The 13,466-nt window shown below is 37.7% G+C and overlaps 1 protein-coding gene across 9 annotated transcripts in view; it reads right to left on the bottom strand.

Moving 5' to 3' along the window:
- The window catches only part of DOCK10 (dedicator of cytokinesis 10), a 289,535-nt gene that overhangs the window by 120,457 nt on the left and 155,612 nt on the right, over nucleotides 1-13,466 (bottom strand). For all 9 annotated transcript variants that reach the window (XM_036858477.1, XM_036858476.1, XM_036858473.1 and 6 more), the window contains exon 4: nucleotides 9,451-9,533. In XM_036858477.1, coding sequence (XP_036714372.1) covers nucleotides 9,451-9,533 — 83 coding nt within the window. The remainder of the gene's footprint in view (nucleotides 1-9,450; nucleotides 9,534-13,466) is intronic.

The following is a 13,466-nucleotide window of genomic DNA, read 5'->3' on the forward strand; positions in this document are numbered from 1 at the left end:
TGGAAAAGCCTGAGATCAGAACCACACCCTCCATACCTGATCAAAGTTTTTTTCTATTGTGGTAAAATATACATAACAGAAGAATTACTATTTTAACTGTTTTTAAGTGCACAGTTCAGTAGCATTAAGTAGATTCACACTGTACAACCATCACCACTGTCCATCTCCAGACCATTTTTATTCCCAAACTGACTCTGTACCCATTAAACAATAATTCCCCATTTTTCCCTTTCCCCAGCCCTGGGTTATCATTCTACTTTCTATCTCTATGAAATGAACTATTCTTGGTACTTCATACGAGTGGAGTCATGCAATATTTGTCTTTTTTGTGGCTGGCTTATTTCACTTAGCATCATGTCTTCAAGGTTCATTCATGTTGGGGAGTGTATCAGGATTTCATTCCTTTTTAAGGCTGAACAATATTCCATTGTAACCTGGTAAGAGTTTGTGCTCCCAAAGTCATTTCCATGAAGGTATCCTGGATCTACAGAATTAGGACTGTCTTCCTGTAGATGCTGAGCGTACGTCTCTTATGATGCTCTCCTGGTTCTGTTATTTGGTCGCCTGTCTTAGCCCTCCAGCAGATTATACATTTCTTGAAACCAGTGACTCTAATGAAGTCCCATCTACATCTCACTTGGCTGTTTTCTTTCCTGTTGTAGACATGATCAATATGCATTTGCTGACGGAATTATTGAGAGGCAAGGTGAACAAGGATATCACAGAAGTGAGATAATATGAAAAGGTATAACTTAAAATTTTGTTTTTGGAAGGCATCTTGGTGATGTTCTTTTTAGCAGTAGGACACATTTTTGGTGATCAAAATCCTAAGAGGCACCTCCAACATGTTAAATAGGTTTTAAAAAAGTATCTTATTATTGTGAATTTATCCTATAAGTTCAAATTAATGAAAGTCCCTTGCTACTAAAATTCATAACTAATAAAAATAAAGCTATTCTGGGGTACAAAGTACTTGATATTGAGTGTTATAAATGATATCTAGAGTCTCACTTCAGTCCTAATTCCAATTTATTTCTCTATTTTGTTTCGGTTCCACAGTCTTGATAGGACATCCCAAGACCCATATATAAGTAGTTGCAGATGGTAACAGTTTTATTTCAAAGCCAGAGGCTTGAAAGAAGAGTGGTAGGAAATGTGTATTTCGAGGTTATCATCACAACAGGTTCAGACACATGGTAAGGGTAAGTGATCAATAAATACTTGTTAATTAATGTGTTTGAATTTACTTGCATGGGTATGTGTTAGTCCAAATTTCAAAAACATATTAATATATAATACAACCTTCCTCATCCATTATTTATTTGCAAGCTCAAAAATATATACCAAGATAACAGAGATTTTGTACTGAAGTCTAAATATGTACTAAGTAGCATATTGCTTTTTATTCAAATGTATATGCGTATAATCAGACTTTTGGACACAAATACTGGGAATCCACATCTAGTCTAATCTTGCTATTTTGCTGAGAAGAAAACGAAGTCCATAAAAGTTACTCACATAAACACATAGTGAAAGAGATGGGGTCAGAAGCCTTATTTCTGAGATGATACTTCCTGTATTAAGGACGGATTAGTCCAAATCATCTTTAATAAGCACGTTAAGTATGATTGCAGCCATTTTTCTCTTGCAAAGGATCCTGGTGTACCTGTAGTTCTTTCTCCTTCTTGCAGAACCTTAGAGATACTCAAGTTTGTGCCAGCTGCCACTGATGTTAACTTGTTCTGCCTCTTTTGGTTAGGGTCAACCTTATATGAAGGCAGAACAGGTAACAGACCACACTATTATTTTGGGACCACTGGGAAATTCTCCCCATCCCACCAAAAATACTCCTCTTCTCCTTAACAACATCTTGACACTCCTTGAACCAGAAGCAGTTCTTTTGCCTTTTCATTTGATTGGCAAAATAAAGCGCTTAAACACAACCCTTTCCTCAATCCTTGCTCCTTCGAGAGGTGACACACTGCCTGAGATTCAGAGGCAGGTTCAAAGGGCTTATTTCAGAGCAATTACTCAAAGTATTTTGTCTGCAGAGGAGGAGACATGAGTGTTCCAGGATTCTTAAAATGATGGCAGGGCAGTAAAGGCACTATTAAGGAAACATCCTAAGTGAAAGATAAAGGGATGAGTAGGGAAAACTGAGGATGAGGCAGCAAAGACAAACTTGAACTGGAAGGTCAATGTTTGGCTCCGGGGTGGCCCTAAATTATATGCTAGTCCTTTCCTGCCCGTCTCCCTTTGACCTTGAGACAGTTCTATTCGTTTCTGAATTCTTTACTCTGTCCTCTTTTGCCAGCATGGTTTATCCTTTCTTTTCTTTCTTACAAAAGAATAATTTTATAGGCATTTGTTCTTGATAATTGTGGCTTGCAATAGAGGCCATGTTCCACAGTCCAACTCTCATTTCTGCAAAGATAATTATAAAAGTGTAAAGAAAGGAGAGAAGGAACAGACTTTCAAACTAGCAATGAAATAACAAACAATTAAGGAAACAAAATAGGGTTTTCATGAATCTCAGTGTATAAGGTTAAATACTTGTGAGGGTTTTTCCACAAATCTCCCATCAGAGAATTGAAAATAGGAACTGAGATAGCCTATAAATGATAGCCAAAGTTTCACAAAAGTCCATGATTTTAAAGTGAGTTACGCACAACTCAGCTGAAAATGCTGTGTAGACAGGAGAATGGCTAAACAAACTATAGTAGATCCACACACAAAAGGAATGTTACTCAGAAGGGGAAAGGAGCTACTGATACATGCAACAACGTGGATATCACTCAAAACATCATGCTGAGTCAAAGAAGTCAGAAACACAGGAATACATATGGCATGATTCCAATGTTATGAAGTTCTAGAATATGTAATACTAATCTGTGGTGAAGAAAATCAGAACAGTGGTTGTCTCTGGGGAGAGAGGGAAGTAGGGGTGAGGACCAGGAAGGGGTAGCAATGAACTCTTTGAAGGTGATGATAACGTCCCTTATGTCAGTAGGGGTTTCAGGTGCGCAGGTGTATGCACAGTCAAAGTCATCCAGTGGCTCACTTACAACTTGTGTCTCACCTCCTAAAGTTTCCCTCAAAGGAAAAAAAATAGTAAACTGTAAACATATATGTTTCTAGTTAATGGTATGCATTCTAAAGTGTTTAGAAAGGCAGCAGACAGTGTGTTGGTACTTTAAACTCACTTTGAAATGATCAAAATATAAGATGGTCTGGTGGATGGCAAGAGGGATGGGTGGATGGAGGGATAATGTCATAAAATACATACAGCAAAATGTAAAAGATACATTCTAGATGGTGAAAATATGGGTGTTCCTTGTATAAGTTTTCCAATATTTTTTGTATGTTTGAAAATTTGCATGATAAAATATAGGGGGGATTTTTTTAAAGGTGTTGAAGAAAAATGATGTCTCCTGAATTTTTTTTAATACTAAGCAAAATGTTAAGAAATTGTGCAAAAAAATATATAACTATTCTCAAAGAAAATAGTGAGTATGAATTTCTCAAGAACTTTCCCCTGGTATTTTTGAAGGACAGATGATTTTGAAAAGAGAGAAGGCGGCTTCATACAAATACTAAAAAAATTTTTTTAAATTTCCCAAATGTTACGATATTACAATTTGTGAGGTCTCCAAACTCTTGCATAAAACCAAATTTTCTTTAAGTTTTCCTTTTCAGTTCACTTAAGTATTATGACTCAAAAATAAATCATAAGATATGATAGATAAGACCAATGAGGTCACTAGCAAAACTCAACCAACTACATTAATCCTTAGTCATATTCATGCAGACCTTATTGTTCATCAAAAAAAAATGTGCAGACCAGGGAGTGTCAATTTAGGTCATATCTAGGGGTGTGGGATGGGTGAATGTGCATGCTTTTTCGTTGCTGGCTTTTCTTAAATCTGTTTGCTTGATCAAATTCACTGTGAGTTGAGAGCTGTGTTAATTCTTGGAGGCTATTCCTCCTCGTCACTAAATGATCCAATTTCCAGATAGTACCTGTCACATAGAAGACCTGCAATAATGACAACCACGTATCGGAAGATAAATCCCCAAGCTGAGTAAGCTCTCCTTCTAAGGGAGGAGAGAGTCGGTAATTAAGCATAAATAAACAAGGTAATTTCCCTGGATGAAAGTGGTTGGGAAGAAAATTAAAGAGGAGAAGAGAAAAGAGTGATCCAGGTAGGGGTGGCAGAAGCCAGGTTTAGAAAGGGTGGTCACAGATGGCCATTTTGGTTGAGAATGAGAAGAAGCCGGCCATGTGATGATCTGGGGGGAAGATCATTCTGGCACAGGGAATGGCGAGCAAAGGTCTTGAGGAAGGATCAAGCTTGCAGCATCCAAGAGTGGACCGCTGGTCGGGCTGGAGCACAGTGAGGGAGGGAGAGAGACAGGAGGGGAGGTCAGCCTGGTAAGAAAATGCCCTGGAGCACGCTTGGCGGAGGGTTTAGACGTGGGGGCTACTGAGAGCTCTTCTTTCCCGTCCCTCTTCCCACTGACCCACAGGGCACTGCCTCCTTCTCTTTAAGTAACCATCATCACTACTCAGTCTCATATCTGCAGCGCCATTAAGCATGACCTTTCTCTCTTCTGGAGGTCATTAAAAGATAAGCACCTCTGGCTGCTGAAGGTAAAATTCTCCCCCCAAGACCACTGTGGGTCTCTAAGGGCCTTTGGGTTCCAGAGACGGAGGGCTCAGCAGGGGACTCACCTTCCGGTGTTTGGACCCAACATTAGTTGTCATTTCTGGTCAGTCTTATTTCTCATTTCTACACCCAAATTACCTCCTATACCTCATATAAGAAGTGTGGGGATACTTGAGTGGAGTGAGGTTGGGGGCAAGTTACTAACCCTCTCGATGCTCTGCATTCCTTTATACAACAGGGAAAACAGTTCCTACTCCGTGGGGTCGTGCGTGTTAAATGAGATAATGTACATATGGCACCCAGCACATTCTGGCTCACTGTCGACACTCAAGAAGTGTTCTTTTATTTAAAAAAAATTCGGTTCCAAATCAGTCCAACTATACAGGTTCCATTTTAATTGATCTTCTATCTATCACAAAATATACTCTATGAAATTTTCTTCTTTATATCCACCCAGCTGTGGTAAAACTTTTAAGTATGCCATATATCTCTGTATTTTAGCCTGTGGAATAATGAAATCTGTGGCATCATATTTTCTTGTTTGTTTCACATTTTTTAAATTGAGGTATAATTGACAGATGACATTATGCTAGTTTTAGGTGTACAAAATAATGATTCTGTATTTGTACATACTGTGAAATAATCACCACAATAAGTCTAGTTCACATCGTTACCATGCATAGCTACTAAGAATTTTTTTTGTGTGTGATGAGGACTTTTAAGATCTACTCTCTTGGCAACTTTCAAATATTTGATACAGTATGGTTAACTCTAGTCACCAAGCTGTACGTTCCATTCCCATGACTTATTTATTTTATAACTGGAAGTTTGTACCTTTTTGATCCCCTTCACCCCACCTCTGACAACTATCAGTCTGTTCTCTGTATCTGTGAGCTTGCTATTTTTTTTTTTCTGGTTTTGTTTTTTGTTTTTAAATTCCACATATGAGTGAGATCATACGGCTTTTGTCTTTCTCTGACTTATTTCACTCAGCATGGTGCCTTTCAGGTCCACGCATGTCGTCGAAAATGGCAAGATTTCATTTTTTTTAATCACCGAATAGTATTCCATTGTGTATATATGCCACATTTTCATCCATCAGTGGACACTTAAGTTGTTTCTGTATCTTGGCTAGTTTAAATAATGCTGTAATGAACATGGGGGTGTGTATATCTTTTCGAATTAGTGTTTTTGTTTTCTTCGAATAAATACCCAGAAGTGGAATTGCTGAATCATATGGTAGTTCCATTTTTAATTTTTTGAGGAATCTCCATACTGTTTTTCGTAGTGGCTACACCAGTTTACGTTCCCACCAAGAGTGCACAAGGGTTCCCTTTTCTCCACATCCTTACCAACACTTGTTATCTCTGGTTGTTTTGATAATAGCCATTCTAACAGGTGTGAGGAGATAATTCATTGTGGTTTTGATTTGCATTTCCCTGGTGATTAGTGATATTGAGCATCTTTTCACGTACCATTGGCCATCTGTATGTCTCCTCTGGGAAAATGTCTATTCAGATCCTCTGCCTATTTTTTTAATGAGATCGTTGTTGGCTTTTTTTTTTTTTTGCCATTGAGTTGTACGAGTTCTTTGTATATTTTACGTATTAACCCCTTATCAGGTATATGATTTGCAAATATTTCTCCCATTCAGTGGCTTGCTTTTCATTTTTTTGATGATTTCCTTTGTTGTGCAGAAGCTTTTTAATTTGATGTAGTCTCATTTGTTTATTTTTGCTTTTGTTGCCTTTGCTTTTGGAGTCAGATCCAAAAAAATCATTGCCAAAACCAATGTCAAGGAGCTTATTACCTATGTTTTTTCCCAGGAGTTTATGGCTTCTGGTCTTATACTCAAGTAGTAAATACATTTTAGTTAATTTTCATGTATGGTGTAAGATAGTAGTCTGGTTTCATTCTTTTACTTGTGGCTGTCAGCTTTCCCAATGTTTATTGAAGAGACTATCCTTTCCCCATTGTATATTCTTGGCTCCTTTGACATCATACTTTTTTTTTATGACATTCTTGTTTCCTAGGAACACAAATTTCAGTGCCAATTTTTATTTCTAATGTGTGAAGTCTTTACATTTTACATTCTAGCCTGAAATAAAGTCTCTCTCCAATATCTTCCTATGAACAGACACTAAAAAAATGAGGTTTTTAAGAGTGAATAATAGCACAATTTTAAATTTAAAGACTAAAAATGAGGGAGATAAACACATATCTTTTTTCACTTCCCCATAATTCCAAGTTTTTTATTTTAAAGCCTCAGCAATCCATAAAAGAAATGATCAGTTTAAATTGGTAGCAGACATAGGAGAATTCTTCTAATCCAGGAGGTATGAAAATGATTTACTTCTAATAGTCTCAGAAGGCTCAAGTAAATCATGTTCCCACTACTGACCTAAATATGTGTAGTCTTTAGTGGGGAGTGCTTAGCTTTGTAAAATCATTTAAAAAATAGTTTTATTATTCAATGTTACAGTCTTCATTCGTTCAGGGGATACATGAGGATTATTCTAGAACTTCTGATTTTCATTTTGAACATATCATATAGAGTTCATTACAGTTTCTTACTTAGCGGCAGTCTTATGCTTCCCTTTCTTGGTATCAACTTCCACATCCTTTAGTTAAAGTCAGGGAAATTTTCAGCAATATTTTGGTTACTTTTGCATTTCTTCTCATGAGATTTCTTCTCGTGCTCTACAAGAATTCCAATTCAACAATGATATCCAGACCCTGTTCTGACTGGAGGTGCCTTCTCTATGGTTTTCATAGAGGAAGAATATCGTGCATGTGAATTTTTTAATTAATTTATTTTTCTTTATGGCATCACGAATACAAGAAAAGATGAACAGTGTTTGGTGATAAAGCCATTAAAGATTTCAATAGACCTAAGGACAGCAGGAAGGCATTTATGCCAAATGGCAGCTAAACACCTCTTTCTACACTCTCTCCCTTTATATGCAGTCTTCCAAGTGCTTGGACATGGCTTACAAGTTGTAACCACTTCTCGGAACTGTTTTCAGAAAGAAGAAGTCTCAGTGTTAAAAAATGCTTTGCTTTTCAATTGCAGCTACAAAAAGTGTGTTACTAAGGCCCAGACATTCTGAATGTAATAATTATTCATGAAGGCCTAGGGTGTGATGAGACCTTCCCAACATGAAGTTTAAGGAAGTTATCTTTTAGGAGTGACCAGAATCTAAAGGAACGTTCAGAGATTTGGTGAAGGTTAACAGTCACTGTTTTGAATAAAGACTTGCTGTTTCAGAGGAACATTGCTTTACTCTTCACAGTAACGCTACTCCAAAAGAAATGGCCTGCTTCTCTCTTTTTTTTTTCTTTTTTTTAATTCTCACTGCTACAATCCCATTCTCCATAGAGTAGAGCAGGTAATTTCTTAAAGAGGTAAACCAGATCATGTCACACTCCAGGTTACAAATTTCTACAGTCTTCTGTTGCAATGAGAATAAAATCCAGCTCCTTTTCAGGACCCACGAGGTCCCCTGCCTAGTTCCATGGTTTCACCAACCCTTAGGTCCTGCCTCACTGATTGTCATTCTGCTCGAATGACCACTCTGGTTCCCACCTCATGGCCTTTGCCCCTGCTGTTTCCTCTGGGAACCCTTTTCTGGAGATTGCAGTGCTGGTAGCTACGTTTCCTTCAGATCTGAGCCCAAATGTCACCTTCCCAGAGCTACTCCATAACACCCCCTCCACTTCAAATTCTGCATCCAGGAGTTGATCGCAGCACTTCCAAGTATCCCAGTCTGGAAAAGATGTTTCTGGGGGCACGGGAAATCTTAGAAAGTGGTGCCCAAATCTAAACCATGTGTCCATTAAAAAGTTAGATGCAATGTGTATGACCTCAAAGTTTCACTTGAGGGAAGTGTTAATAAAAAATTAACTTTTGACTGTCTTAAGTGTTTTTTCTGGACGATGTGCATCATTTTAGTTTGATGAACCAGTGTGTTGGGAGATTCCAGTTCATTGCAGTTCTTTGAATTTAAGCAACTCCAAGCCCATCCAGGATTATTATATTTTAAAATTTGCTACTCTCTCAGTTTACTTATCCAATAAGTAATTATTGCCCACCTACTATGTGCCAGGCATTCTCCTAGGCCTGCAGGGGATTCTGCGAGGAAGAGTCCCTGCCCTTTGGGGGGTTTAACTTTAGTGGGAGACACAGACACAGAATAAATGACTACTCTAGGTCAGGTCATTGGTCAGGTGAGCAAATTCTTTATAGAGGTGACATTTGGGCAGTTGCAGAACAATATCACCTTTTCCTAAAGACTTTATTTCCCCATAATCCGGAAAATATTAGGTGTGTGTTTTTCCTTTTTGCTCTTCTTAGACATTTATCATTCCTGTGGAGGTTGTTTATTTTCATGCCCTTTGATATCCCGGAGTGAAAATACATGAAACCAATGGCAAATCTGAATGCTATATTCAGAATATTGTCAGAAAAAATTTCTGGTCCAAATTTTACTTTTTAAATTCTCTTGTATCTGCTATTGAAAAAGACAACTCACAAAAGAATGACATGGTACTTTAGAACTTTGTTCAAAACCTAAATGAGTATATGTATCTCTCACCACAATTCTGTGAGGTTACAAGCAATACATTGTTGAACAAAATGTTCCATCGTGACTTTTACTTTTAAATTTTGTAAAACATACCTTGATACTAGATTAACGTACATGTATTCATGAACAGTGGCAGAATTTAGGGAACATAGCTTATATATGGAAAAACCCAAGGAGTAATCATAATAGGTTCTTACCGAGGTAACTGTCGAATGTCTCCAGAATACTGTTCATATTTGTAGTTTACCACATACCACTGGGAACTGTAAAATTTACAAGCCTGAAAGGAAAAAAATGGCAATTAAAAATTATCATTCAAAAAGCAGCTGTCCTGATAAAGAAGCACAGTGAATTCAGTGCTCATGATCTCCGGGCTAATGTTAAGGTAGCTATGTTAGCAATTTTAAGGTAGATAAGGGGCTTGAGCATTATAATCATTTCATTTTCCAGTGAAAGGAAAATCTAACCTTTCCCAGACTCTTAGAGGAGGAACCGTTTAACATATTTATTCTATTTTTCTCCATTAAGGAAAGCCTAATTTAATCATCCTCTGAATCATAACCGGATATGTCACTAACCTCAAGTACCATCATTTTTCAGCTTTCCTTGGAAACCCTTCCTTTATTTAACAGTTCTTAGCAGTGAAATATGTTATTATTTATATGCCATCCTTTCATCATAATTTTAGCCCATTTCTTCTTATTCTCGCATCGGTAACCTATCCTTTTCCTCTTTATATCAACCCTGTTGTCAGCTTGAAATGAGTTTTTCAGTTTTACCTCATTGCCTTCTGAGCCCAACCTTCTCCCTGATTATTCATCAACTTTATAAATATATGTGAATAAAAGATGACCAAAAAACTTTTAAAAAACAATGTTAATAGCACAAAAGAATTATCTTAGAGTGGTTCATGATGGCTGAGTTTACAGTATTTACCCATGGCAAATATTTCCCAAACACCGACCCTGTGCCTGGCACAGTACTGACCATAGAGTGGTAATGGGGATTTCACTAGCTGGGTTTTCAGATTCCTTTAGATTCTAAAATTACGTAAATCTGGGGATTAAACAGCAACACCAGGATTATAAGGAGACCCTGTCCTCTAGCATTAGTGGGAAAAAATGAGGAGCAATAAACTTACTGCAATGTGAGAGATAAGACCTCTGATCGTCTTTGTAACAAAGAAGGCGAGAGCAAATGAGAGCTCTTCATGAGAGTCATTACTCAAGGTGTGGAAGGGTTAGAGCAAAGAAAAGCACGGGCACTGTCCTTGCAGAAACAGAAAGTGGGAGGGAGTGGCTCAGAGGGGGGTGTAGAAACACCCAGGGTGTTCTCCTGGGTGGAGAACACAGGGTGCGGGCACCTGGCTCAAGATGCACGGGAAAGGCAGGGAGAAGGGTTAGGGGTCCTCAGCCGCACTGGATTTCTCTGGCCTTGAACTTCCTCAGCACCATAGCTTTATCTGTTCAGGGAAACACCCCGACGACGCAAATGGGGACTGAGGGCAAACAATGCATGAGACTAGGACGAAGATAGGAGTGGGGGGATGGCGGCAGGGGGACAGGAGAAAGAAGAGATTAAAAACAGAACAGCAACAAGACAAATGGACGTGGATAACAGTCAAAGAGGATTCAGGGGATGTGTACCGACTCTGGATGGAGAAGAGGAATGTGAACAAAACTGAATGTTTAGCTAAAATTAAATTTCTTAACCTGCCAATTCCTGAGCCAACTGTGCAAACCACATGTTTCTGGAAATAAAAGGAAAACTGAACCCTGATATGCTCCCTGGCTAAAAAGTTCCATCTTCATTTTCGATAAAGATGCCAGGAATTCAGGCAAGGAGCGCAAAGATACACAGCATCCCAACCCAAGAGGGCAAAGCATTCATGATCACGGTTCTTTCCCACCCTCTCTCACTTACTTTCCTTTCTCTACACTTTCCTGTAGTTCTCAACGATACAAATGGAAAACAAAAAAGCATAAAACCTACCCCTTTTTGCATTCCCTTTCAATCTTTTTTTTCTGGTGCATAGTTTTACCTAGTTCTCTAAGTATATATTTGAATTGGAATATTGTTTTTACTCACTTAAAGGCATATTCTAAAGATTTTTTAACTTTTGCTTTCTAAGTTTTATGACCACTTTAAATAAGTAGAATAAAGTCTCATACCCTAATTTACCAACCTGGTCTCTTAGTTTTGGAAACCATCCATTCATTAATTTGGTCAATAAACATTATTGAACCCATACTGTGTGCCCGGCGTTTTTCCAGGTGATGCAAATACATCAGTGAACAAGGGACAAAAATTCATGCCCTCTTGAAAAGTGTGCCCCTGTGAAGAGCTGGTCAACAAACACAAAAATAAGTAAATTGTGTAATGTATCAGGAAATGCTAAGTGTCATGGGAAAAATATAGCAGAAGAAGGGGGATGGATAGAGTTGGGGAAGGAGGGACAATTTAAATAGAATGGTTAGGGTAAGTCTTACAAAGAAGGTGACATTTGAGCAAAGACTTATAGAAGAGGACAGAGTGAGCAGTTACTATGGCTACTTCAAATTTTGTGCCATTGTAGAAAAAAATGCTTCAGAGTGTTTCTTCATGAATTTGGTCCTCCCATTTTCCCCCAAGTTTGACCCTTTTTGGATTATTTTTTTAGGATAGAGTACTCAAAGTATTTTAAAGATTCTTGATAAAAAACTGCCAAACCAATGTATATTCTTTACAAAAAAAATGCAAACAGAGGGTACCGCACTGAACCAGGAGCTACAGGGCTTTATTCTTGGTCTGGAACTAGTACTGAATTCCAACAAGATTTTGGTCAAATCATTTTATTTATTAGGATCTCTGATTTAGCAACTGAACACTCAGTATATTAGACTGGATTAGAAATTTCTCTCTCATAATATCTATTGCTACACTTCCTAATCTGGAGGTTTCGATGGGACAAATGTGCATTGTCTTATTGCCCTGTCTTGCTATGGATAGTACCTATGTTTAACCATGATAAACATTCACGCATATTACACACACTGTTCATGAGATGCCACAGGCTTAACCAAACCTGAGATATGTTAATCCTGAATTCCACTGACCAAAAATGAAGGTGGTTATTTCTTTAATAGTACAGCCTAGTAAAGAACTACCTCTTTTTGTTTTGGCAGTGGCAAGTGCCTGTCAGACACTGTTCTAGTAGGTGCTTTACATATAATCTTAATAAGCACTCCATGAGATTTTATATTCCCATTTTATAGATCACAGAGGCAAGGAGAGGCTCAGATTTGGCCCCAAGATCCCACATGTGATAGAAGTAGGATTTCAAACTGGATTTGTCTGACTCAAAAAGTCCATTCAACTAATTTATGAGTTGTTTGATATTTACAGACTTTGAAGACTTTAAAAAAAAATCACATCTGGACCACCATTCCAGAGGTTTTCTATGGTGTTTCTGTTTCTGTCTTGGAGTCAGACAAACCTGGTTTTGAATTTTGGTATTAACTGTGAGATCTCAATTAAGTGATTTAATATCTATTTCTTTATCTGTCTAAATAATACCACCTTCATTAGGATCGATTCCTATAAAGCACCTAACAGAGGGTAAGTAATTAACAAATACTTGTTTTTAAAAAATCGGTTTTCTCAGCAAGTTTGACTCAATCTATAAATCTCATTCATGACAGTTGATAATAACAACTTGTTTTTCTTGATTTATTCAAGTATAGTTTTGGAGAGCTATCTTAGCTCTGATGATCACAGCATTCTGTTTTAATCAAATTCCTCTGAATTTATTTGTTAGGTTTCTTGTAGCTGGTGGTAGGTAGATGAGGATTAGGGTTGGACTACATGACCCTTAAGAATCCTTGTAAGTCTGTGATTTCTCCAATTCTGAGAAAGCCAGCGCATTTTACAGACACATAAACATTTCTCCTACATAGTTAGGCATTTTGGAAATGTTACGCATAGAAAATTATTCTCCATTCTTTGTTCCAGCCCACACACTCACTCTAAGAAGATCATTAAGATCTATTATAATTATGACTACAATTCCTCTTTGTCCAAAAAACTAAGCTGAAATGACCTGTTGCAAATTCAAAGTCACAGGCTACAACTCTGCTTGTTTTAGTAAGGCAATGGTTCCATTTTCCCCCTAAAAACTACCTATCTCCCAACACTGATTTCAAATTACCCACTTCTTATCCCCTTGAGAAAGGGA

This window comes from Balaenoptera musculus, chromosome 7, assembly GCF_009873245.2.
Source record: "Balaenoptera musculus isolate JJ_BM4_2016_0621 chromosome 7, mBalMus1.pri.v3, whole genome shotgun sequence".
NCBI lineage: Eukaryota > Metazoa > Chordata > Mammalia > Artiodactyla > Balaenopteridae > Balaenoptera > Balaenoptera musculus.